Here is a 27,875-nt window from a genome sequence, read left to right on the forward strand (position 1 = left end):
GCTTTATTGAGACTGGACAACCCCAGAGTAGTGACTTGGCATGCAGACATGAGTTTAAGAGAGTGTGGGTGAAAGCTGATATTGGAATAACGACTCTGTGGCACAGACATGGGAATAATTTAATTAATTGCACTGAAATTTCTTTGATGAATAGTTATGTGGTGATAAGCATGAGGTCGAACAGCAGAATGAGTTTCAGCTTTTTAATGGGCCAGCACAGCTGCAGTTTTGGATGCCTTCCCACTTTATTTTCCCCTGCAGCCCTCCACCGCTTTACTCATCCACATCTCTCCAGCTAGGCTCGCCACTAGCGGGGCTCGCTCTCCGTGTCTGCTGAGCTGAGGGGCAAGTACATTTGGCCACGGGAAGCAGGCTGGTGGCGGCTTTGAAATGAAAACTAGATCAAACGAAAATTGTGGGATGGTTTCCTTATGATGGCTGTACCTCCCCTCCTCCCCAAATCTCTAGGATGCTTTTACGGAGTCTTTGCTGCTAAGTTGTATAAAGATTTTAATAAAAATTTCTCGTCCCTGGAGAAAGAGGCATGTCTTTGTTGTCAGAGAGCTAGAGGGGAATGAGCAATGCACCCCAGCTGGGGCACCAGCATTAATCCCATGACTCAGAGCCCGTATTTTCAGACAGATCAATTACTTCTGGCTGGAACCAATCTCTCACCATCTTCTTGCTGTGCAGGGCTCCATTTCCAGACTTGGCAGCTGACATATCCTTCCAACTTGATAGAACTTCAGTTGCAAATCTCCTCAGGTCTGCTGCCTCCATTCATCGAGGTTATACAAATGAGTTGTTAAATAAAACTCAAAAGTCAGAAGTTGTGGGTGGTAATCTCCACTTGGCTCCATAGCACCCGTGGATCTAGGCAACGTTTTCTGTTGGATTTTTTTTTTTTTTTTTTAAACAAGACAAGTGATTCAGTTGTCTTCCTTTCCTTCACTTTCATGGACAGGCTTTGCATGAGAGAAAAGCCTTCTCTAGAGGGAAGAAATTATCCACAGTGGATGCATTTCTTATCAGCTTCTAAGTTGAAAGATTAACTCAGAATGGAGAGGAAGGAGATTAGGAGGAGACACAAGGGCATGTACAGGTGAGCCGCATCTAATGCTTCTCACACTAGTCACTCACCCTTTTTCAGCTTTAGGCTGCCTGGGCTTAAGGCCAGGGGATTCTGTATCAAAAATAAGTGACCCTTGCTAACACACAGGTGGCAGAAAACATGTCAGGTGTTTATAGAGCACGTCAGTGTGTGAACACAGAACTTCTGTCAAGTATCGAAACTTGAGCCTTTGAGGACTTTTCCCAGAAACTGTTTAGTGTTCGTAAGACATACCCACTCTTTGTGTGTGTTGAAGGCTTCACGGCTGTTCAGGCCAGGCCAGTCTTCTTGGAAGAGGTGATTGGGGGCCGCATGGAAGATATGACAACATTGTGTGATTTGACTCACTCTAGACACACAGACTTTGGGGCTTTGGGGAAAGCACTTCTGTGCTCTCCTCTTTCGTGGTCCCCCCATCAATTCTCTGGTCTCTGACATGCAGCCCTCGGAGGACTTCTCTATTTCCCCCGTATAACCAATTCTAAGGAGCTTATGAGAAGGAAAGATGAAAATGTGGAAATCTAGAGAAGAGAAACAGTTTAATGTTCCCCCTAGGGGGATTTGTTTGTGTGTGTACATGTTTGTGCGTGTGTGCTGAGAGCTGGTTCTTAGTGTTACTGCGTGCTTTGGAAGCCTTGTCCTAGTTGGGCCCCATTAGTGGTGTCCTTTGGAGCAGATATTCATGAACTCTGTTAACAATTAAGGAGGTGAATCCCTGCTGGTACAGGCTGATGGCCACAGCTTCCCTTTGGGCTCCTATTACTTTGGATTGATTCTAAAGAGGCAGAGGAAACATGCAGAACATACTTGTTTGATTTGAAAGTTAAAAGCCTGTCTCTGCCTGTTTTCCTCCCCCTTCTTCCCGTCGCCCTTCCTAGGCACCCTAATGTGAAGAGTAAAACATAAGTCATACGGTACCAGAAGGCACTGACGCAGCTCTCGCCCTGGACGTGGTTTTTTGTGGATCTGTGTTTTATTAGGATTCATTAAGTAGTATGGAAAAGACTCATTGGTAGCCATGCATGACAGTCCCCCATCCTCAGAGCCTGCCAACAATTGAAAATTTGAGAGAAGAAATAAAAGGGGGTGAGATTTATAGTTAGTGAGTTCCAGTTGGTTTTTTTTTCCCCCCTCCTTGGAATGGTGCCCGTCTTATTAGGAGTTCTTTACTGAAACAAAATGCAGTGGTAGCTTGGAGAAATTATGGATGCTTTCCAGCAGCTTCCCTCCCCCTCAAAAAGAGCTTAGGAGTCTGTAAGCTTTCTCCCTTGGTTGCAGTTAGGAAGCCAGTTGACAGTATAATAGGCTTTTGGAAGTGGGTGCAATGGTTTGTGTGTTCTGTTTGATGTTGCAAATACCAAGCCCTCAGGGAGATCTGCAAAGAGGATGTTCTGTTCTTAAAGAAAGGAAAAGATTAACCTGAAACGTGAACTGAAAAACTCCTGAATTCTAAAGGACTTGGGTGCTACCAAGGAATGATCTCATTTACTTCTGTGGAAACATTTGGCAGGCTGCCTGCTGCAGACAAGTAGAGGGCTGGGCAAATATTTTTTAATGATTTTGATTAATGAAAAGCGATAACCAGTAAACTTGACAGGATTAGATCACAGATTAAGGGTGTGTGTGTGGGTGTGTGGGTATTTATGTGGTTAAGGCTTTCTCTGTAGACATGTGCATACTCATATACACACAGAAGTCTCATAAACCATGTGCACTTCTTGGAGCCTACCTAATAATGCTTTTCTTCATATTCAGAGATAATGCTCCATAATGCTCATTAAGAGAGTATGTAACACTTTTTGCTTTGGAGATATTTTTAGGAGTGGTAATGAGTGAGCATTAATCTGTTTCTGTCATTCATGAATGTGTGCATTCACTAAACACATGAATATGTGTAAATCCTTAAGCATTTATTGAGTACCTACTGTATGCCAGCTACTATGCTAGGTACTAGAGATACAATGGTGGGGAAAAAAAGGCATACAGTCTCTGTTCTACTGTACTTTATAAGATGCTGGAGAGACAAATTAAAATAAATAATCATGTAACTCTACACCCACAATTTTTATATTAGCTTCGTATTCCATAAAAATTTATTAAGTACCTCCATCTGCTCTAAATTCTGTGATAGGCTCTTAAAAGAAAAAGCATCTTACCTAATTCCTGTTGAAGTCAGTGGTTTGCAATTTACAAGGAATAAACTGGCTCTGTTTGGTTTTAGAATTAAGCAAAGCCACCTGATCCACATAGCTCTAGATATTAATTTAGCACATAGTTCTAAGGATATGGTAAGATAGCAGTCTAGCAGAACATTCTGTTATACACGTATATAAGCCCTGGTGTATTTACCAAAGGTATTGTTATATCCTCCCCTTTGCTGTGTCTCCACGACTCTGGATTCAAGAGCTCATGCCGCTTCTCCCTAGCTGTGTGAACTGGGAAAACTGGTCAACCTCTCTGAACAAAGTTTCACATCTGTAAAATGGGACTGGTTGTACTCATGGGGTTTGTGAAGATTGAATGAAATCACATATGTGAAAATACTGTGCTCATGTGAGTTTGTATTTTCACTGCTTATTACTTCAGATCTTCTGGAGAGAATAACACTTCTTGAAGCCAGCCATCTTCCATTCTCTTAAACCCAAGAAAATCAGAAGGAAGAATAGTTCTGAGTTCAAGTAGAAACTGGAAATCATCCTATCTTTCCTCTAGCGGAATGTTCCAGAAGGAGTAGAATATAACCCTGAAATTAGGGGCAAAATTAAGTTTTTCTAAAAGCAGAATAACTGGTATCAATACATATACACCATCCTTGGAACGTAATCTGTCGCAGTGTTGACACTAAGTGTTGCTGTCTTACGCCCTCTTTGTTGCTTCTATCTTGGGTATTGGTTCTCCCCAGAGAGGGATGAAATTGAAAAGCATCATTATGAATGCATTCTCAGTGGCTGGGTTCTGACACCTTGGCCAAAAGGTTTATGCTCTGCAGCCCTGAATAAAGTGCTGTAATTAAAATGAGAAACAGAAATATGAAGCCACGCAAGAGCAGTCATTATTTAAACGAAGAACCTTCATGTGAGATTATACTGGCTGATACTAATCTGCGAAGTTGTATTTTCTGGGGGAAAAATCAATATGAATGAAACGAGAACTCAGTGTGCATCCTGCAGGGCTTGTTGTATCTCCATGAACTGTGATGTGAGCTCCTGGCCTTTTGAATCATTTTGTTTAAAGGCCTTACATAGATCATTCTGTCCTTGGTGGTGGGAGACCTTTCCCCAAGATTCTATCCCTAGATAGACTAAATTGGAAAAGCACATGCCTTTTGATCTTTACTTTGCGTGTTTGTGTGTGAATGCATGCATATGTGTAAGATATAAAGGTCATCACAGAGCAGACTGGGCCACTTAACACCTTCCCTGATTCCACGTTGTCAGAGATGGAATTTGAGAGTGTACTTCACTCCCCTCACTCTGTCATTGATTTCTAAGGCTGAGCATATCCGTGCAATTAATGTGTTACATCTTATAGTCAGCTTGAATACTTACTCCTTTCTGTATTTCACATTGCCAGCCCCATTCCTGGTTGATAACAGGCACTTGAAAATGAGTGGAAGATTTGAATGAGATTTGCCTTTGCTCCTTGTCCTTCCTACTAGACCTGAATGGCTTGCTGGAAACCAGGAGCGAAATTTAATGTTGATCCAGGGTCAAGCTCTCATCTGCTCATTTGAGGCTCGGCTTCCCTCACCATACGTGCTGCATTCAGCACATCATCAGGCTGCCCTCTTCTAGGATAAAATGCAGTATTCTAGAAAGCACCACACTCCAGTGGGCAGAACTGTTGGTAAGTCTGTACAGAACAGATCAGGTTGCAGCTCCCTTAAAGTATCTGCTAATGGAAACTCTGGCTAAAGCAGCATCTTAAATAATATGTAGAATCAGCATGCTGTCTCCAGAACATGTTGCAGCCTTTATTAGCAGGGCGTAAGCTAAGGTAAGCTCCCATTAAAGAAAAAATTGTAATGATTAGCAGGGGCCCCGTATAATATAAGGTATTCTTTGGAGTTTGTAAATATGGCCTCATAAAAAGCCTGAATATAAGGGAACTGTGACTTTAAGTCATTAGAAGCCCAGTGGTTTGATAAAATAACAGGAAACAGACAATTTATTATGAGCAGTCTCAGTAGCTCTGGATTATCTATAAAACTTTTACGGCCTTCCCCAAGTGGCAAGAAGCCATAAAACTTGCCTGAATGAGGGACTTGTTAATTTACTTGTTAAAGCAAATTAAAAATTTATAAGTGCTTTTAGGTAAATGAGATCTTCTCTCATTGCTGCCCTTGCGGGGCCCTGGAGTCCTAAGAGGGGAGAGTGGCTAAGCTCAGACACCACTGCAGAACAATAAAAGCTATTAAATTGTTCCAGTTTATTACAACAGAGCCGTGCAGCTGTTGCCATGGCTAGCTGTGGGGTACCAGTGGTTGACAGCCTGGAGTTTCACTAGGTTTTCTGTCTCACTCAAAGGAAAAACAACAAGCAGAGGGATGATTTTTACTCTTGCATTCTCCAGTAGTTGGTGTTACAGACCATGTGTTTTATTTTTCCTTGGCCTCATGAACCCAGAGGTTTTAAACCACTTTTTCCTATTCCCAAAAGTGTTTCCCTTTCATTCCATAGGTTGCTGGTTCTCACACATTTGGACTCCTCATCATGCCTTTTAGCAACTTAATCCATGGACAAAAGGCCCAGACCCTAGAGTTTTTCTGTAGCCTCATCAGCATTTCTTAAAAAAAAAAAAAAAAAAAAAAACACACAAAAAAACACAAAAAACAAACGAACAAAAAAACCCCCTCTTTCCTTTCCTTTGTCCAGCCTGGAAATTAGGAGAAGGACTTAAGTGAAAAATGAAACCCCGAACATGTTCTTGTATATTGGATTCCATAAAATGTGTAGAATCAGTATTTTTTGTGGAATCCGTAGTGTAAAGGTAAAGGCAGATTGTCTTGTACTCTGCTTTGGATAGGAAATCACCTGAGGTTATAATTCTTGGATCTAAACATCCCCCTTCTCTTTTTTTCTGTTTGCCACTTGTCAAATTTCTTCCCAAGGTAACTGTGGAGTCACAAGCAGGTTTCTCAAGAGCGATTTTGTTGGCTTGAGGCCCTGTAACTCAGCGGCTTCTGTCCTTGCCTCTTTGGGACTTGCCTTCTACTGAGCGTTCTTCTCCCTGCCCGCTGACAGCAAGGATTCTGGGGAGCAGGAAGTAGCTTATTCTTCCATACACATCAGAAGCTTTGATTCAGGAAGACCTCTTGCATTTGTAGGCAGAAAAATACCTTATATCTCAATTACAGACCATATTTAATATTGAATAAAAAGGATGGATATTTCACAAGTATATTTAAATTTCAAAGATCTCTTTAGAAAAGTCAGGTTCTGCAAACACTTTCTTCTGGTAATATTTTCCCATCTCTGCACTGGAAAGGTACATTTTATTAGCTTAAAGAACAGAAATGATAAAAAGGCATAATTGGTACAAGTGTTTGTTCTACAGAATTCACCCTTCAGTTACTTACGTATCTGTGACTTGGCTCTATTCACATCTCTGATTTGGATCCCATCTGAAACTATGCTTGAGAAGCATGTTATTGGCAAGTAAAGCGTCACAGAAAATTGGGGGTAAGAGGGAAAGCAATGAAAACAGCAAATAAATACATACCGGAAACAGTAGTTCACCGTGGTAGAAGGCATCAGCTTCCCAACAAGGAGTTGCCTTAAGTTGAAAATTTGCTTCAGTAGTGACTCTTCTCCTGCTCACCGTCTTGATTATTTTAGGAATATCACTGTATAGCCCACTGTGTGCTTATTATACCTCTTACTGAACTTCACAAGCCTCTTATTGTTTTGACTGTTAATGACTTTTGCATTTGGAGTCCTCATCTTCATTTAGAGTCTCAGCAAAAATGTTCAGTTATAGCCATCCTTGCACAAATTATCTCTGTGCTTTAGGGTATTTTTGGATTTGGTCTTACATCCTTATGGATGGAACTTTAAGAGTGGAGCTTAAATAGCTCTCTTCTTATGGGAGTACCCCGTAGACCTGACCACAAAGTCTGCGGAAGTAGAGAGCTAGGATGGCTGAACAAAAAATCTTTTGTTCCAGAAGGCCAAACTGAATTGCATGTACAGAAAAGGTTGATAAATTTAAAAATTTTTGAATAGAAAACAACACTGGTGCAAAGGTCAACTGCTGAGGAACTACTACTATAGTTTATGAGAAGATCCAGAAAGAGCTTTGTTGCAATAGGTCAGTAATGTGGTGTGGTCTCCAAAACTGCGATAATGAAGTCCTGATAAACATTTCATAGTGAAATAGCACTGCTTCAAAAATGTTTGTTTCTAACAGAGTTCACGCTAGAAATTTAGTGTATATACTCACTCGTTAGCAATATTGATATATGTTGTATAATGATTGCTTAATTGCTAATTTTCCTATGCTAATTGATGTTTTTCTATAAAACTAAATTCTTTAGCTCTTTACATTTATTGAATGCCATCTGGCTTATGAATTTTCATAAGAACTGCCAAAAAAAAGGTGCAGACCCCTCCCCCATCTTTCTCCTAAAAAGGTGCTGAATATGTATCCATAATGACTTTTTAATGTGCCTTTAGGGATTTCTTTTCTTTCTTTCTTTTTTTTTTTCTGTAGGAATAAAACATCATTACACTAAAAATGCTTTCTCTCTCCCAACTTGAATTTCCTTCTCATTTCACCACTAGTCGTTGCTGTGGCGATATACCCTCTTACTTTTTTAAAAAAATATTCTCCATGTTATTGTTCTGGGTAATTGTTGGGCAAATACTATGTTTAAAATATGTTTATCCTGATGGCTAGGAACAATCCACATTTATTTTGTATTTTTTAAAATAGCTTTACATATTTATTTACCTGTAACACTTGGATTTAAAGACATCATTAAGCTGTATTTCATTGTACAATAGCAAAGAAGTATGAAGTTGGGTGCCCCATATACAATCTTTCTGCTTTGCAGCGCTTAACATTTTTGGCGATTTCTTTATATAACTGGCTATCAGCTCCCTGGCATCTCTCCATAGATAGTTTGGTATTAGTAGTTTCTTTGTTTGCTTAGAGAACATATGTATGTGTGTATGCACATGTATATGTATGTAAAAATTGTACATTGTCTTAGTCTGTTTAGACTATTACGGCAAAATACCACAGCCCAGCCGGGGGGGTGAGGGGGGTGTGCGCTATAAACAACATAAATTTATTTCTCACAGTTCTAAAGGCTGAGAAGTCAAAGATCAAGGTTCTAGCAGATTCTGTGTTTGTTCAGGGCCTACTTCCTGATTCATAGATGGCCTTCTTTTCTTCTCACGTGGAGGAAGGGGTGAGGGAACCCTCTGGAGTTCTTTATAAGGGCACTAATCTCACTTATGAAAGTTCTACCCCCATGACCTAATCACTAATGCTATCACATTTGGGATTAGGCTTCAACACATGAATCCGAGAAGGATGCAAATGTACAGTCTGTAGCATACATGTGGTATAAACACTAAAATTTAGCAGAGCTTATTTGATAAGCTTTCCTACTTTTTTTCCCTTTCATTATCTTGTACTAAATACCTAGAGCTAAAACTAACAGTTAAGTTATAAACCAGTCATCAGTTACTTGGCACCTATACATTTTGAATGAGAGGTAGAAATAACTTTAGTAGATGAGAGGGTTTTTTTTAACCTCATCATTAAATTGATCCACATTTCTTCAGATGGCTAAAATAAATGGAATTGTATCCTCATTTGCTTGTCTGGGTCTAATATGAGCAAACAACAACAAAAAACCTGTGTTAAAGAGTGTTTTTAATTAATGGTAGTTTTGTGAAGAAATGTAAGATACTTTTATAGAATTTAGTTGTTAGGTTCATACATTTAATATGTGCAGATTCAGCTGCATTAGATTATGTATTAGTTAATCAAGACTGAGAGACATACTTGTAAAAATAACTGATATGTGATGGCATTTACTTAGTTTTTCCTATTACAAGGATATCAGAATAATTATAGCTAATTTCCTAATTGCCTCCCCTAAAATATTTGGTCATTAAATCACAAAATGTTAGAATTGTTATTGCCTAGAGGAGCAGACACGCTGCAATTGATGCTAACATGTCTGCATTGCCCGTGAATGATAATGATACTCTGGAGGGTGGCATGGTATCGTGAATAGTACAGACCCTGGGAGAAAAGGTCTGGCTGCGCGTCCTAGGTCCACCTCTCCTTATCCATTTAACCCGGAGTTAACATGGACCTCCACTTATTTTGCCTTAAAATGGCAATAATCACCGCTGTGAAAGGAACCTGTGGCTTAGTGCAGCCAATTAGGTTTGACCTAATAGGTAGACACCGCCTCAAGGGCAGGCAACAGAGTGTTCAGCCAGGGGCCAGGTACAGTGTTTTCTAGCTCAGCTCACAACCGCTCTCTGCCTGTCTTTGGTTGGGTCACTCATCTCTGAATTTTAGTTTCTTTGTCTGTAAAGGGGATATGTTATTTAAAAAATATCTTTTTAAATGTTTATTTATTTTTGAGAGAGAGACAGAGCGTGAGCCAGGGGAGGAGCAGACAGAGGAAGACACAGAATCCAAAACAGGTTCCAGGCTCTGAGCTGTCAGCACAGAGCCCAGTGCGGGGCTCGAACCCACGAGCCCTGAGATCATGACCTGAGCCGAAGTCGGATGCTTAACTGACTTAGCCACCCAGGCGTCCCAAGGGGATATGTTATAATTTATTGTGCTTACCTCAGAAGATTTATGTGAGGATTAAATTAGGTGAATTATGTACAATTATTGGAAAGTTGTATAACAGCAAATTGGTACAGCATTACTGTCATCATAAAAATGTAAACAGCTTAATGGTAACTGGTTCTCCTGTCTCAGCCTGCCAGATCTGAGAATGTGGTACATCCATTTGTCCTTCACTGTTCTTGTGAGTGTTGCCTTTACATGTTGCTAGAGTGTAGAAGATAGCAGTCGAGGATAGTTTTGGCACTTTGAGTCAAAAGTTAACTGCATTATTAAACACTGACAACATCTTTTTTAGTCACAGCTCAATGAGAGTTCCTGTTGTACATAAAGGGGGCTAATGTAGCATGAGTTTGGGGAGGAAAACACCTAATTAGAAAATTGGATCTGTTCTTCAATTGCAAATGTGTGTACATCAAAGCGATCATAAGAATAAATTTAAGTCTGATAGTGTACATGGTTTCAGTACACATTGGCGAAATATCCTGCTGATTGCTGATTGAAAACAGTTGTTAATTCTCTACTTCACTAAATTCAGAGTGGAAAAACTTTCCTTAATAAAGAACAGATTGAGGAGATCCAAGACCTTACTGTGTGGGAATTAATGGCAGATGCATATACTGGTAGTTAAAATGTTTCATTAGATGTTAATGTCTTGCTGTGTTTTTAATTGTTCAGGAATTAGCCTCCAGAATATTAAAACCATCTGTTTGTTATCATGATGAAACAGAATGCTTAAATAGTTATTAATTTGTGTTTCTTGTCTTATTTTTTTTCAGGGATAATCTGTAAAACTTTGATCGGTTTGGAGTTTAGGGAATTTGGAATGTGGAAGTGAAAATAATTTTAAAACACACCAGTGTCCTAAATAGCTGTAGTTTGGGTTTTTTTTCTCCCCTACCTACTGTGCATATTTTATATGTAATCCATCCACCCATCCTTCCTTCCTTCCTTCTTTCTTTCTTTCTTTCTTTCTTTCTTTCTTTCTTTCTTTGTTCCTTTCCTTTCCTTTCCTTTCCTTTCCTTTCCTTTCCTTTCCTTTCCTTTCCTTTCCTTTCCTTTCCTTTCCTTTTTTCTTTTCTTCTCTTTTCTTTTCGAACATGAATTGACTCACATTTTCATGAGATTGGGATCATCATAGAGCTGATTTAGTAGTTGATTTAAACTACATGGCCACTCTTAACATGCTGATTAGTTTACTTTCAAGATCAAAATAGAATTTATAAATTTGGAGGGATGAAGGGAAGCTAAATTTTTAGATTCTGTGGACATGTTCCTCTTGCCTTGTTCCAGCAGCTGTTCATAACTACCATGGGCCGTGGCTCTTACAGAGTCAGGTGGCCTTGGTTCTGTTTTCAGCCCTTTGTGACTTTGCTCAGAGTACTTAGTCTTTCTCAGCTTTGGATTTCTCCATCTGTAAATTGGGAAGTACAATTTAATTTTTAGAGTTTTTGTTATTCTTAGAAATAGTGTAAAGATTGCGTATTCTACATAATGGGCATATTAATTGCTTTCTTTCTTGATTACATGGAGCTCATGAGATATTTTGGGTCCTACTGAGAAATATGTTAGCTATAACTATAAGAGCAATGAGCAAACCCTTTATTTACTAGCCTTTGCTCTTGTGTCGATAGCTGAACATTGGTGGCCTTAAGTTCTTTTAAATACTTTCTTTTATTAAGATTACTTATTTACTTTGAGAGAGAAAGAGAGAGAGAAGGGGAGGGGCAAAGAGAGAGAGAAGGGGAGGGGCAAAGAGAGAGGGAGATAGAGAACCCCAGAAACTGGCAGTGCGGAGCCCCATGCGGGGCTCAAATCCACAAACTGTGAGACTGTGACTTGAGCCGAAATCAAGAGAAGTTTAACCAACTGAGCCACCCAGGCCCCCTGGAGGCCTTCAGTTCTTATCCTCAAAGTGAAAATCTCAGCTAGCATCATCTTTTCTCTACTTCACGGTGAGATTTGTAGATCTACAGTGGAGAGAACTAGTCCATCTTTGCATGGGATTCTAATGTATGTCTCCAAATAGCCTAGTGTTCATCTTCTCATCTCCCAATTTGGTTAGGAAAAACTGTCAAGTTTTTTCTTCATTAATTGATGCAAGTGAGCTAAAGTCATGCCAAGAGTCAGAAACTGTTAGGTCTTTGAATCTTTTTAACATTTTGGAGAAATCTTATGTGTTTAGATCAAGAATTTCTGATAGTTGGGAAATTCATGGTTCTCAGTGTATGTTCTGTCTCTCTGTTCTCCTTCCTTCACCCACCCCCTCATTCACAATTGGATTATTCCATTCCCTATGTCTGTCTTGCCCAGATTAAAAATGGGAGAGACTTCATAACTTAAAATTTTCTGGAACCAAGTGAAAGTTACTTACTATAGGGAAGTAAGGTTTGTCGTGACCCTAGGTCCCTACCTCAGGCTTCTCAGAGGCCAAGCAAACCATGGGACTAAGTGATGTAGGTCAGGGCAGGGTGTGGGGACTTCGCTGGCACAGTGCTGCAGTGACCTTCTGTATCTATAGAGTTAATTCAGGTGGTGTCCTTGTTTCCAGGAGCACATCTCTTTACCAAGTGGAGTGTGCTGGCACTGGAGGTCATACAAACATTCCATCTCTCTAGAAAGCACCTTTTCATTTAAAAATTTACTCAGGAGAATGTAATTGGTTCTGTTACAATTAGGTTTCTTTTATAAATATTGTTATTTATAAATCAGTGTTTGATAGTACACATGTTAAATATTTCTGCCTTTTTGTGGGATGTTTTTGCAAGAAACCTTTGCTGGGTTGATTTTAAAAGAATAAGTAGTTTTTTAGGACAGAAGACCATGGGGGAGGGGAGGGGGGAAAAGTTAGGGAGGTAGGCAAACCATAAGAGACTCTTAAAGACAGAATTAAATTGAGGGTTGATGGGGGGGTAGGAGGGAAGGGGGGGGTGATGGGCACTGAGGAGGGCACCTGTTGGATGAACACTGGGTGTTGTCTGGAAACCAATTTGACAATAAATTTCATATTAAAAAAAAAACAGGCACTGTTAGAGGGTAAAATAGAAAAGATTTTTAAATGCTTCATATTATCCAAATTACTTAAAGTGGCAATCTCATCAACAAGGGTGTATAATACTGAGAGAGCTATTAACTTCTTTTGGTAGTGGTTTTTGACCTTTTGCTGAACAAGTACTTTTAAGAGTCTCAAATGCCAGGATGAAGATTTATTAAACTAACTATAATTATGTGCTACTTTTCATTTTATAAGCTTATACCTGACTGTCTAAAATATCTTAAATTACATATGATCACTTTTTCAAGAACAAAATCTTCAGTAACACATTTTGGAGAATAAGGATTTTTTTTTTAATGTTTTTATTCTTTTTTTTTTTTTGAGAGAGAGACAGAGTGCAAGCAGGGGAGGGGCAGAGAGAGAGAGGGAGACACAGAATCCGAAGCAGGCTCCAGGCTCTGAGCTGTCAGCACAGAGCCCATTGCAGGGCCCTAACTCACAAACCGCAAGATATGACCTGGGCTGAAGTCAGTCGCTTAACCGACTGAGCCACCCAGGTGCCCCGAATAAGGATTTTTTAAAGGCTGGTTTTGTATATCACAAAAGCCCCCAAGTTTGCTAAATGTGCAGGCTACTTTTCGTCTTCTCACTCTGTTTTTGAGCTCTTCTTTTTGGCTAATCCTCGAAGACTGGCTTTCTATGACCTAGTCACACTCTTTGTTAATAGCTCCAAGAGCCATTCTGTGGGAGATTTTGAAGGCTGACCTAACATGTTATAGATCTGAAAAGATTATACATAGTTATTAATTAAACAAATATTTATTGAGCATCTAATAAATGACAGGTATTGTATTAGAGTGTACCTATTAACAGTGACCAAAACAGATAAAAATCCTCTGATAATGTAGCTTAGTATCTGGTTGCCATGTGGTTGAGGTAGTAGGAGTTTGGAGGAGATGGAGCACAAATAAAACAGGTGAAATAATAAGTATTACATTAGGAAGGTATTAAGTAGAGGCAGGGTTGCATCCTGTAATCGGGATGATCAGGGAAGCCCTCATTAAGAAAGTGACATTTAAATAAAGACTTCAGTGAACTTTGTGCCTTCTGGAGGCTGAACATTTCAGATAGCTGTTGCAGCAAGTGCAAAGGCCCTGAGGCGGGAGCATGCCTGCCTTGTTTGAGGAACAGTCAGTGAAGTTTGCTACACTGATACAGAGGGACCTAGGCCAGAGAAATAATGGGCGAACCAGATGCAGTAGGGACTACTTTGTTGGCCTTTGTGATGACCTTGGTGTTTATTATGATGATGATGGAGAGACTCTGGAAGATTTTGAGAAGTATAGCATGTGAACTGACTTTTTTAATAGGAGCACTCTGGATCTTGGGAGAAATGGACGGAAGTAGCAGGCAAGGTCACAAGCAGGGAGATCAGATAGGAAGTTGGTGTCGTAATCTAGGCAAGAGACAAAGGTAGCTTTGACTAGAGTGGTAGCTGTAGGAGTAACGATTTTGTCCTAAGCAATTAGAAAAGTAAAATTGTTATTAATAACAATTGGAAACATTGAGAGTATGGCTTTAGTCACTTTAGGTTTCAGATACCTTTTCAGTGTGTAAGTGGAATTGAAGTATGTACCTAGATTTAGAAGACTGGGTTTTGGGGAAGAGATTGAGGCTAAGAATAGAAGTTAGGCATCACCAGCACATAGATCATTTTTAAAACATTGAGACTGAATAAGATCATTAAAGGTAGTGAGTATAGGCCTAGAAAAGAAGAGGTCTAACAACTGAGCCATGGAGAACCAAACATTAAGAGTTGAGATCAAGAGGAGAAGCCAGACTGGTAAGGAGTGGCCAGAGAGGTGGGAGGAAAGTCAGGAGTAAAACAAAGTGCTTCAAGGATGCGGGAGTGATCAGTTGTGTCAGATGTTACCCGTAGGTAGATAGGTCGGGAAGACAGGCACTGACAGTGATCACTAGGTTCAGCATTCAGAGTTTGTTGTTGACTGGTACTGTACTGCTGTTAAAGCCAGCCAATGGGGACTCTGACATTGCTTCCTTAAGTCATGTCCCTTCCCATAGTGGAAGAGTTCAAAGGGCCAAGGACATGTGTCCACTTGGAGCCCACCACATGCCTTCTACACATATTACTACTGATTAGCTAGGATTCCAGAATTCCAGGCCAAATGTCCTCAGTCGGACTTTGAGGGTCTGCTTGCTGGGTCCATCCTCCTGGGAGGGCACAGCACCAGAGCTCTGTGTATGCCTGAGCCCAAGCTGGAGGGCACAGCTAGTGGACTTGGGGGAAAGTGGGCAGTGTGGATGGAACCTGGAGTATGGGCTAGGACATTGCACACGGGCAGGTGAAGCTTCTTGAGAACTACAGACAGTAACGAAAGACACCAGGCCAGGGATGGGCTCTCCCACACTGCCACATTCCATCAAGAAATTCAAGAAGACAGAATTTTAAATTAAAACCCGGCCTTCAGTGTCATTACGGACATTCATTTGACAAGGTCAGAGGATAGAAATATTTTCTTTAACGCTATATTAGTGTGATATACAACTTTTCACTATTCAGTGTTTGGGTCTTTGGTCCTGAGCTCTGAAAATGCCTCTGATAGCCTGTTGTTGAGCTTGACAGGAACAATTTCATGACAGGTGAGGACAAAAACCTCACTGGGCTGAGTTAACCAGAGAATTGGAGGAAAAGAATTGGTGATACTGAATAAAATGTTTTCAAGAATTATTTGTAAAGGGCATGAAAGAAATGAAAAGATAGCTGGGTTCTTCTATTTGTCTTGTTTCATTTCTTTTTTCTTCTAAGGTGGGAAAAAATAGTTGCCAGGATGTTTGTACCCATAAGAAAAGGATTATATTAGTCTGCTAGGCTGCGATAACAAATTACCACAGAGTGGGTAGCTTCAAAAAAACAGAAATTTATTTTCTCACAGTTCTGGAGACTAGAAGTCCGAGACCAATATGTTGGCAGATAACGGTTTTTCTGAGGCTTCTCTCCTTGCCTTGCTGGTGGTCGCTTTCTCCCTGTGGTTCTCATGGTCCTTTCTCTTTTCACGTGCCTCCCTGTTGTCTCGATGTCTCAATGGCCTCTTCTTAAAAGGACACCTGTCAGATTTGATTAGGGCCCACCCTAATGGTCTCTATCTAACTTAATTCCCTTTTTAAAGTTTGTCTCTCCAAATATAGTCACATTCTGAAGTAATTGAAATCAGGGTTGTAACATAAGAATTTTGGATGGACACAGTTCAGTCTGTAAAAGGGATCTCAGTTATTCTAGAACATGCATTTGTGGAACCCATCTCACTTAGGAAATGTCTGTGGCTTTTTTAAAAAGTTGACTATAGTGCTTGCATGGAAATAATGTAGCTTAGGACAGAATAGTCACTAATGGGCGATGAGTTTAGTGATATACAGGTTACTAAGTGCTATGGACTGAATTATGCCTCCGCCCAATTTGTATATTAAACCCCCAGTGTATTTGGAGTAAGGAAGTAATTAAGGTTAAGTGAGGTCATAAAGGGTAGGACCCTGATTAATGCACAGGAAGGGTTACTGGAGAGCCAGCTCTCCCTCTCCCCGCCATGTGAGGACACAGAGAGAAGGTGGCTGTCTGCAAGCCAGGAAGAGAGTTGAGCTCTCGCCAGAAACTGCCCATGCTGACCTTGATCTTGTACTTCCAGCCTCCAAGACCATGAGAAAAGGTCTGTTAATTAAGCCATCAGTCTGTGGAATTTTGTTATGGCAGCCTGCGCCTGGTTGAACATTAAGATACCCAGGGATAGGGGAGGGACCCTCAGCCTTGATGAGAATTTAATATTTGATTGGACTGGAAATGTATTGGTACCAAAACAGTGGCAATTTGGGTAGAGGTTTGCTCTTAAAATTCATATCTTAAAAGTTTCGGTAGCTTTTAACCAAAGTATTTTATATCCTTACAAATTCTAGATGTTCATAATCTAGCAATGAAAATGAATAGTCACTAAGTATATGGGTTAGAGGAGAATAATGCCTTTTCTGGAGATAAGGTTTTAAAACTTATTTTTATAGCAACCTTAAAATGTATACTAAAATAGAGATAATAGTGTAATAAACCCACATGTGTATGCTCATCGTCCAACCTCAGCAATTAAGACATGTCTCATCTTATTTCATCAGTATCCCTTATCCCCCCAGCCACCTCCCCACAGGTGCTATTCTCCCTATCGCCTGCATTACTTTGAAGAGTAAACCCCAAATAGCAACTCATTTCAATCATAAATATTTCAGTATGTAGCTACAAAAAGCTTGCCCTTTTTCTTGTACCTATATCAAAATATAAACAGTTTTTAATATCATCAATACCTGGTCAGTGGACATATTTTTGAGTTTGTCTCATAATTTTTCAGCACTTTCCTCAAATTAGGTTGAAAACAAGATCTGTTTCTGTCAGAGTGTTGAGGTGCCTTACCTGTTATCCCATCCCTACTTTTCTGTGCTTACTTTGCAATTTATTCTTTGAGGGAATCTGGCAATTGATGGATTTTGCTGATTTTGTATCTCCTGTTACATAGTTTAACACTTGCCCCTATCCCTTACATTTCTTGTAAGTTTGTATTATAATCTGTGGTAAATCAGATTCAGGTTTGATTTTTTTTGGGAGGTGGGGGTGGGGGTGGGGTGGGGGATATGTTCTTATATCAGGAGACATACATTATCTGGTTTTCTCTCTTTTTAGGTTATGGAAGCCAATGATGCTTGATTCCTTACTTTATTTATTTTTTTTCATTATCACAAGGTGCTCCGAAGATAACCAATAAGGCATATTTGTTGGTTTTCTTTTAATGTAATTGTTTATTTGTATAACCATAATTGATAGGTTTCAATTCTCTGTGAATATCAATTCAGTTATGATATTGATAATAAAGTCCCATCTGTGATTAGTGGAAGCACCTCAAATTTGGATTGCAAGTCTCTTTGCCATGGTCTTTCTGGGATGACAAGATGTGTCAGACTCAACTTACATATTTCTTTCCTTAGACCCCTGTTGGCTATTTTTTCATGGTAGAATGGGAAAAATAAAACACATAAAGCATTCTGTGTTTGAGGTGATGGTCATTTTAAAGAATGCCAGGCCATTTAGAAAGTTGTTTGAAAACATGTTTTCTTATAGAAAAATATAAAGTTATGTGTATTTGTTATTTTTGTATATTCATCCTCACCAACCAATTAATATGGTCTCAGAATTTCTTTTTATTAATCAAAATCTCATTATCAGAGGTCTAGAAACTTTGCCAAAGCAGTCAGACATTCCTCCATCAAGTTACTGCATTGCTCATGTGTACTGCATGTGAATTTCCGAGGTAATTGGAAAACAGATTTATCTTTTAGTCCACAGTCATACTCAAGGAATGCCAAACATCTTCTGTTCATTCAGGCTTTTCTCTTTAATTCCATTCTTGTACTTCCTTCCCCCATTTCCCTATAGTTTAGACTTCCTTTTCGGTAGAAAATGAAGTCAGGTATGTTATCATGTTTTTGTCAACATAATTCAACCTAGAAATAGTACCCAAGTTGTAGGTAGAGCGACGTGAGTTGTATATCAAGCCTTGCTATTTACACTTCCATTCTCTTCCCTTCACATTATTAAGTTATAAAGAAATAGTATCGTAATAGCCTCTTGGCTAAATCATAGAGAGTTATGATTCTCTTGATAAGCTGTAGAACATTATTAAGTTCTGCTGTCTGGGTCGAGTGTCTATTGGAAGGATATCAAAGTTGGTCAGATTGCACTTGATTGTCTTAATTGCTTCTTGTTTATGTTCGAAACTATGCAGTTAGATTGATCTTGGCTCATTTTCCTCTCTTTATTAACTTTCAGGGTTTATTTTTACTGCTGTGAAGTCCACTGAACTCTTTTAAGTGTTGAATAATACATGTGATTGACAAGTGGAAGTACTTCAGTAGTTTCCATTTTCCAGCTAATAACGCAACCTTCAAGTTATCATCAGTGCAATACCTTAAATATTTATTTGGGAACATCACTGTAACATTTAGATAAATAGCCCTCCAAAGTCCAGGCATATCCAAGAACCCTATCTTATTTTGCATTGGTGAAACTTAACTAATTCCATTGGAATGATTTTATGATAAATGGATTTAGAAGCAATTTCTCCTTTTCTTGTCTTTGTAAACCCACTGTGGTAGGCAGAATTCCAAGATGGCCCTCAGGACACTTGCCTCCTGTTTACTCCAGTTAGATTTGTAGATAGCATAGTTGACTTAAAGAAAGGGAGTTACCTTCTGTGAGCCTGACCTAATCAGTAAAGTCTTTAACAGGGAATGGTTTCTGGAGTAAGAGGTGAAAATGATAGCACCTTTTACTTTTTAAAATAAACCACCTTATTGAAATATAAGTTACATGTCATGAAATCCAATTATTGTAAGTGTACAATTTAATGAGTTTTAGTAAATTTATAGAGTTGTATGAGCATCACCGTACTCCAATTTTAGAACTTTGCCATCAACTCAAAAATTTCCCTTATGCCCATTTGCAGATTGGTGGACTCTTACATTCTTATGAAAGATTCTGTTAGAACTCGGTGAACTACCTTTATTTTATTATTAAATTTAATTTGTGTATTTCATCAAATTTTTGCAGCTTTTTTAATTAAAAAATCATTCTGTAGTTCCCTTTGTGTTTCATTATTGGATTTTGGCATAAATTCACTTTGCACATTTTTCTTAATGCTCTGAATCAAATTTTGCTAAAATTTTTTAAATGTTTGGGGCACCTGGGTGACTCAGTTGGTTAAGCCTCTGAGTTCGGCTCAAGTCATGATCTCATAGTTCGTGGGTTCGAGCCCCACATTGGGCTCTGTGCTGACAGCTTAGAGCCTGGAGCCTCCTTCGGATTCTGTGTCTCCCTGTCTGCCCCCCCCCCCCCACCTTTCAAAAGTAAAAAAAACCTTAAAATTTGTTTTAATTAAAAGATTTTTAAAAGTTTAAACTATTTGGTTATGATTTTGACAGTACCACATAGAATGTTTAGTACTATAATTTAGACATGTGTTTATTCTCACATTTTTATAGTACTTGTATTCTTATATTTTAGATTATATAATATTATATAATTATTCTATTATTATGTTTGATTGTATTTGATTTTGTTCTTTATCACTTTTTTCTTCGATTTGTAAGCAGTATGTCCCTCTAAATTCTGTGAGTTTCACTCCCATTTATACTCTAGTTTAGTAATTGTGTACAGTATTTCAGTTTCCAATTCATTATGTACTTTTCACTTTTGGAATCTCTTTTCTTTATTTGTCCCTGTAGTTGCTTTTTTGTCTTCTTTCTTTTTGATCTCTATAACTAGGCTCTCTACTTACTATTACTGTCCACTTTACAAAATAAATTAAAGTCTCTGAGTTAACCTCTAGCACAGAATTTACAGCACCCTGTAAATTTTTTTATCTTATCTATTTATAATTTTATTTTCTAAACTTTTAAATGGTGTCTTTATGATTCTGACTTTGACTCATCTGTGATTATGGAGACAACTTTTAAAAATATGTTTTAAAGATTTTTAAAAATCTCTAGGTGATAGGAATATTTATTTATTTATTTAGAGGAAATTTTATTTATTTATTATTTTTTTAATATAACTTATTGGCAAGTTAGCTAACATACAGTGTATACAGTGTGCTCTTGGCTTTGGGAGTAGATTCCCATGATTCATCACTTACATTAAATTGTTATTAATTTTTATCATAGAGGAGGCTGCTCATGTGATTTCTACATTTTGAAATTTATTCTGATATTCTTTGTGGCCTAGTCTGTCTTCAGTTGGTGCTGATGTCCTATGGGTATGCTCAAAGACGTGGTCTCTGGTAATCACCAAATTTATTACATATTGGCTCAAACTGAGTCTTTTAGCATCTGTGTCTTTTTCTATTGCTCTGTTTTCTGCCTTCCTGATTAATAGGATGCTAAAGAGTCCCATCTTGATTTCCTCGATTACTTAACATACTTCTTTACTTTATACGTTGGCATAAAAAGCTTATAACTCAACCCTTCAGTATAAAGTACAGACCTATGAAGGGTAAAGATGTTATCTCTTATCACTGTAAAATGGCTGTCTTTGACATATGACTTCACCTAACCATTTAATCCTTTGTCTTTTTTTTCCCCTCTTTTTTTAAACCTAGGAGTTCTAACTAACAAATAATTGGATATTCATTTTTTCATTTATTCATTTATTTATTTAACCTCACAAATAGTAGATGTTCCTGCTGTTTTAAAAAATGGGGCTTAATCCATATATGTTATTATTATAACCAACATACTTATATGTTTTTGCTATCTTGCTATTTCCCTTATTTTCCAGATATTCCCAATTGAGAGTATTGATTATAATTTTGATCCTTTTATATTTGAAACTGATTTAGAAGACATTATTTTTAATATCTAAGTTTTACCAGTGGTTAACTGTAAGATTATCAAATCCTTACTTAAAACTTTCTCTACTTATTGAAGACAATAACAAGATAATTTCTGATTCTGTGATCCCGGAGAAATTTTACACAAATTTCTTGCCCTGCCTTAGTTTCCAGAATTTATATTTACCTTTTAGGCACAACTTGTTATATTGTATGTTTAAAAGTACAATATATTGTTAATGTCCTAAAATGTTTTTTCTATTCAAATTTATAATTTTGTTTGTATTTCCTGTTAGCTTATTTTGATGTGTCAGCTTTTCATTAAGTAGTTTAGTTCTCTTTCTCTCATCTTAAGTACCTTTTAAAACTCAAGGAATAAGACAATACAAATGCACTACAGCCACTCTGAAAAACAGTATGGAAGTTCCTTAAAAAATTAAAAATAGAAATACCCTATGATCCAACAATCATACCATTGGGTATTTACCCAAAAGAAATACTAATTTGAAAAGTTACATGCACCCACATCTTTATTATGGCATTATTTATAAGACCCAAAATATGGAAGCAACCCACATATTTATTTTTTTTTTTTATTTTAAAAAAAAATTTTTTTTTCAACGTTTATTTATTTTTGGGACAGAGAGAGACAGAGCATGAACGGGGGAGGGGCAGAGAGAGAGGGAGACACAGAATCGGAAACAGGCTCCAGGCTCTGAGCCATCAGCCCAGAGCCCGACACGGGGCTCGAACTCACGGACCGCGAGATCGTGACCTGGCTGAAGTCAGACGCTTAACCGACTGTGCCACCCAGGCGCCCCAACCCACATATTTATTGATAGATAGGTGAATGGATAAAGATGTGACACACGTGCGCGTGTGTGCGCGCGCACACACACACACACACACACACACACACACACACACGAAATGGACTATTACACAGTCATGTAAAAGAATGAGATCCTGTCATTTACAACAACATGGATGGACCTAGAAGGTATTATACTAGATGAGATAAGTCGGACCAAGAAAGACAAATATATTATTTCACTCAGAAGTGCAATCTAAGTAACAAAACAAATGAATAAAGGTACCAAAAACAGAGTCGTACCTATAAATACGTAGAACAAGGTGATGTTTGGCAGAGGGAAGTGGGATGAGTGAATGGGCAAAATGGGTGAAGGGGAGTGGGTATTACAGGTTGCCAGTTATAGAATGAATACATTCTAGGAATAAAAGGTACAGCATAAGGAATATAGTCAATGGTATTATAATAGAATTGTATGGTGACACCTGCACTTGTGGGCAGAATAACATATGGAGATGTTGAATCACTAGGTTGTACCTGAAATTAATAAAACATTGTGTGTCAACTCTACTCAAATAAAAAATAAAAAAATATAGTACAAATTCAACCCAATCTATGGGGAATATTTCAACAAATGGGAAGAGTTTCATTTTGGAAAAAAAACACAAACGTTTTTACAAGATTAAATACTTGCCATTTTGATGTTAGTGAAGGCATGTTACAAAATTTCATTGAAAAATAGACAAGTCTGGCTTATTGACACATTTTTAAAACATTGTGTGAAGTTCATTCAGATCCCTGCAGGAAAACTCAGCAGTCAGACACAGGATTTATGCTGCTTTGAGGGACCAAAATGGTGGTAGGAGATTACTTTTGGATGCTTTTCTGCATTGCAGTGCATAATTCACATCATTCCGCTTGAGTTTCAGGCATTGGTATCATCTCCACATACTTTATCCTTCTGCGAATTTTGTTTGAAGAGTTAATGACACCCACAGAGCATCTAGCATCTTGAACTCTCCATACTCAAGCTGAAGAGTGGCAGAGCCTGGGTCACAAATCTCGGCAGGTGTATACAGAGTTCCTCCACCTTCACTGAGTCCAGCGTGATGGGATTTCGTTACATGTTCATTAGCAGCGATAAAACCATGGATCGTTATTTTCCTAATTAGCCATTAATAACAGTTAACTCTAACGACATAACAGCTTCAGAGTTTTTGATTGTATTGTTGACAATGAAGTCGAATGGAAAACAACTCATCTTCTTATATATTATAAAAGTTGTTAATCTTATTCATAGGATCACTACCACTCATGCCAGATACTAGCTTCCTTTTTATTTCATCTGTTTTGTTCTAATTCTGATGCCAAAATTGTATAATATTCTAATGAGAAGACAATTCTGGAAATGAGCGAATCACATTAATTTTTAAATAAACAAGGTATTTTAGCGTATCTAAAAAATGGTAGTAAGAAATCTCATTGCATCTGTTATAGCAATAGCTTTCTTACAACAGCCGCCATGGGTGCTAGGACAAATCAATGCAAGCGGATCGATTTTTCTTAGGTCTTTAAATGTTTAAGCCAGCACCTGGCCTTTGTAATGTCTCTTGGTTGTAGGTAATAGCTGGGAATTTCAGGTGAAGGATTACAACTTCTAAGTTAGCTGTGCTACCCCAAATGATCCATTGGATATGGCTGAAAATGCCAGTTTTAAATGTATTCATGGGATTAGGAGTGAATACTTCTTTGCCTGAAATCTTGTGGTTTAGCTTTAGTACTTACTGTAGTCAATCCATTTCTTTGAAATATTGAGCTGTCTGACAGCTTAAAATCCTAAGTTTCCTTTAAACTTGAGCCTGGCTTTGGAGGAGAAAAGGGCAGTGTGGGGGCGGATTTTATGTAAGGCTCTCCAAAGAGAATTCACTGATGTGCTTTTGCTGGAAGGGCACAGGGAAGGCAAGGAAGCTGGTTCATCTCAGTCCTTCTTGGGTTTTGCCCTTAGCCTAGATCAACATTTAGTCAGATAATTTACATCAGAGCCACTGAAGTCTCTTGTTGGGCCTGTTAAAGTCATCATTTTCCTTCTATGAAGAAATATGGAAGAGGTCCAAATGCCATGTCCAGATTTTGGTAAGCCAGGTGGATATCAGGAGAAGTCTTCATGCTCTTATGCTGTTAATTCCCTACGGGATGTTTATCTCATCTAGGTTGAGGGGCTGAGTTTTTATAAACACCTTGTGATCAACATCACCTTATGAGACTTCTTTTTTGTGTGTGAATTAAGTCAGGTACCACAAATATATTAAAAACATACTCTGTAGAGAATATTCATATCCTGCAGATTTCATTATTTCCACACGAAATGCTAACATACTAAATAGGTTCTAAGAAGTAAAATGAAGAGAGCGGTAAGCTGTACAGACATGGACTGAGTCCTAGATACCTTGCTTAATTCTGAGCATATTATTTGCTCTATTTGTTTCTTTATTCACTCATTGGAAGTAGCATTACCTGCCTTTACTTAAGTCAGAGGTCCAGGGAGATGAAAATTATGACATTGCCTATAAATTAGAGTGCCTATTCCACATACAGATTTTATCACCAGTCAGATGTATGTAATAACAGTAAGCCTTTTCATACTTGAAAGTATATAATTATCAGAGGCGTTTAATGAAGAATGATATACTGGCTAAACTTTGAAGGCATACATCAAAAAATATATCTAGAAAGAAGGAGCTCTTCAAAAACCATAGTGGATCATATCTGAGCATTAAAAACAATCTTGACCTGAAATGCACAGAGCAGGGTAGGGTGAGCTTTACTGGTTGAGGAAATCTAGTGTGAATACATAGGTGCAGGATGGAAATGGACATGACATGTTCAGGAAATTGAGAGAAAGTGATGTTCATTTTAGATTAAATTCCCCTTTATTATAAGTGTAAAAATGAAAATTTGAAGAGAATGACAATATTCTGAACTTTTATTCCATAGTAATAAGAAAAGGCTCATATAGCTTGCATCTGAATTAACTTAGAATTAGCAGGTTTAGCAGTAATTTAGAAGGAAACTAAGTACTTAAGGGCCCAGGAGGATACAAAGTAAAATGAGTATCATTTTTCTGGGTTCCATTAGAGAAGACTTCTGGAGAAAGGGAGTTTTAGAAGAAAGTGATAAAAGTGGATTTGTAGAAAGGCTGAAAGCAAAAAACGAATGCTCTGTATAGTGGGGATTTGGGGACAGCTTATTAGCTAGTGTGACCCAGAGTGGGACTTGAACTGCAGTTTTTAAAGAAGCACATTAGACAAGGAATGTGGATTTAGATTCATTCTCCATTTGTCTTGCTTCACATTCCCCCTTGGCCCCGGAGCCACATGAAAACCTGCAGGCAAAAATTGTGCTACCTATTACCTGTTCTTCTCTCTGAAATTCCCTCCTTCCCAGAAGTATGGGGCTTATGTTTTGTTTGAGACTTTCCATGTCTGATCCATGCACCCCTCTGTAATGTTTCTTCCAATTTCCTCCCGGAAGGAAATCTCTGTTTCAGATAAGACTCCTTCTGATCATTTCCTAGCATGTTGCTTTCCCTGCCTTTGCTTTCTGTCTTTCTCCTGTCAAGAGTATCTTCCCCTCTCCTCTCAGCCATATGAGCTCAATCCACTTTGAAAATCCAAGGCTTCAGAGGTTACCTTTCTTCCTTCTTTTTGGTGTTACATTTAGCATGTGTTTCCTTGTGTTATTATATTTGCTTGTCTCGCCGTCTTTCCCTTGCGAGATTAAGAACATTGTGAAAGGGCTGTATGTTATAACCTGCATCAGATTGCTTGGGGTCTCTCCAAAGGTGGTTGCTGATGATAGCATCATAGACTAATGGTCCATATGTGGGGGACTCATAGTCCCATATAGACTAATCGTTTGAAGTTCTGTGTGTTTATTCATTTCAGTGGAATATCAGAGCTGGGTAAATGTGTAGAAACTGCCAATATGTAAGCTTCATAAGATTAGAGACTTTTTACCTTTTTTTTTTTTTTTTTGGTTTAGCATCATATTTTCAGCTCTTACTACCAGGCCTAGATGCCACACTCAATACATATTTGTTGAATGAGTGCTGGCTAATATCCTTAAGCTGTAGGTCTTAATTTGGTACCCTTAAATATCTGACAGGGGACCTCCACAGTGTTGTCTCAGAAATCAGGATCATTGTCTTCTTGGTGGTTGAACAATAACAGAGCATCTCATCATTTTCTCCTAGAAGAAGACATTGTCTTTTGCTCTGTTTTGTTGTATTCTTTCTTCAGAGGAGGACAGGGGAAATAAGGTGGGCCCCCAGAGTTGGTGTAATCTGGCTTTAATTCATTGTGTTTGGTCTTTATATTATTGACAAAAATGCTCCAGTGGAATAGAGGAAAAATCAGAGGGAAGATTAATTTCCAAGATTCATGGACCTTTGTTAGATTTTTTTTTTCAGGGTGTGTGTGTGTGTGTGTGTGTGTGTGTGTGTGTGTGTGTGCGCGCGCACGCACGTGTGTGTGTTTAGGCTTATTCACTCAGATTTACATTGACATTTTATGGTATATGTTTTGCTTAGCCTGCTCTCTGTGTTTCTTCCTGTGTTCACTTGCCTGGCACTACTCAGAAGCTGAGAAGAATGTTCAAATGCAGGACCTTAAGTTGTTGACTTTGACAAGACCTGAAGAACAGTTGTGTGAGGAGACCACTGACTTTGTTCTTTCTCCTCTTTTCTTTTGCCTTCAGCTGAAGCCAGGCCAGAACAGCTGCAGGGACAGTGACAGTGAAAGCGCCAGCGGAGAATCCAAGGGCTTCCACAGGAGCAGCTCCCGGGAAAGGCTCAGTGATGTAAGTGGGGAAGAAGAAAAATCAAACAAAACCACCAGACCACACATCCCCTGGGTCAAGTCTCAGTTTCCCAGCACCACCATCCCTTCCTGTCACTTTGTCTATGCACACAGTACAGTCCACCCTGTCTGGCATCGTGTTGGAGCCTGGCGAGATACTTTCCTTCTGTTTTCTAGTTTGACCTAAAATGTGCTTTACTACTTGTTAGGTGGGCGGGAGTACTTGTGGCCTTAAGAATAAGAGATTACAAGGGGAAGTGGTAATATTTTCAGTGTCAATGTTGCAAATGAAAAAAGTAGTCCAGCAGTGCTACCACTGGAAGATGACATCATTTAACTTTGGGCTTTTTGTAATATCTTTGCCCGTGACATTGGTAAACGTCCCTGTCTGTCATTTGATTCCTGTTAGAGAGGATGGCTAACCACCCACCTACTTGGCAAGAGAAGGAGTTTTATTTCCTGACTGATTTGCAAAGGAAAAATCCTTGTGATAACACACCGTACCTCCTGAGGACTCTGTCACCCCCCTAGACCTGCCTCCTCCCACTCTGCAGCCTTCTACCTGCCAACAGGGCAGATTCCCCTTTGCCACCTCCCGAGAGCACCTGATCCTCTGGGCTCTCTTTTCTTCTATCCTAACATGTCACATGACAAGATTCTTGACCCATCTTTACCCCTGAAAGCAACACTTGGAAGCTTTCTTATAAAATGACCATTCAGGGAGAAGTTTTTATTAGTAGTAACAACAAAGGAACATTCACAGATTAAGTGAGATAGTACTCTCAAGAAAGAGACAGAAATTCAGAGTCTCTGAGTTTTAAGAAGAATAAGCAGAATTAGGACA

General features: G+C 38.7%; 1 protein-coding gene across 2 annotated transcripts in view; it reads left to right on the forward strand.

Annotated features, from left to right (window-relative positions):
• The window catches only part of AUTS2 (activator of transcription and developmental regulator AUTS2), a 1,118,970-nt gene that overhangs the window by 473,369 nt on the left and 617,726 nt on the right, over positions 1-27,875 (forward strand). For both annotated transcript variants that reach the window (XM_047089556.1, XM_047089557.1), the window contains exon 3: positions 26,931-27,032. In XM_047089556.1, the coding sequence (XP_046945512.1) occupies positions 26,931-27,032 (102 nt within the window). The remainder of the gene's footprint in view (positions 1-26,930; positions 27,033-27,875) is intronic.

The sequence above is a fragment of the Lynx rufus genome, unplaced genomic scaffold (genome assembly GCF_022079265.1).
Source record: "Lynx rufus isolate CCGP_SWC_20201006 ecotype Redwood Valley unplaced genomic scaffold, mLynRuf1.p SCAF_27, whole genome shotgun sequence".
In the NCBI taxonomy this organism is placed as follows: Eukaryota; Metazoa; Chordata; class Mammalia; order Carnivora; family Felidae; genus Lynx; species Lynx rufus.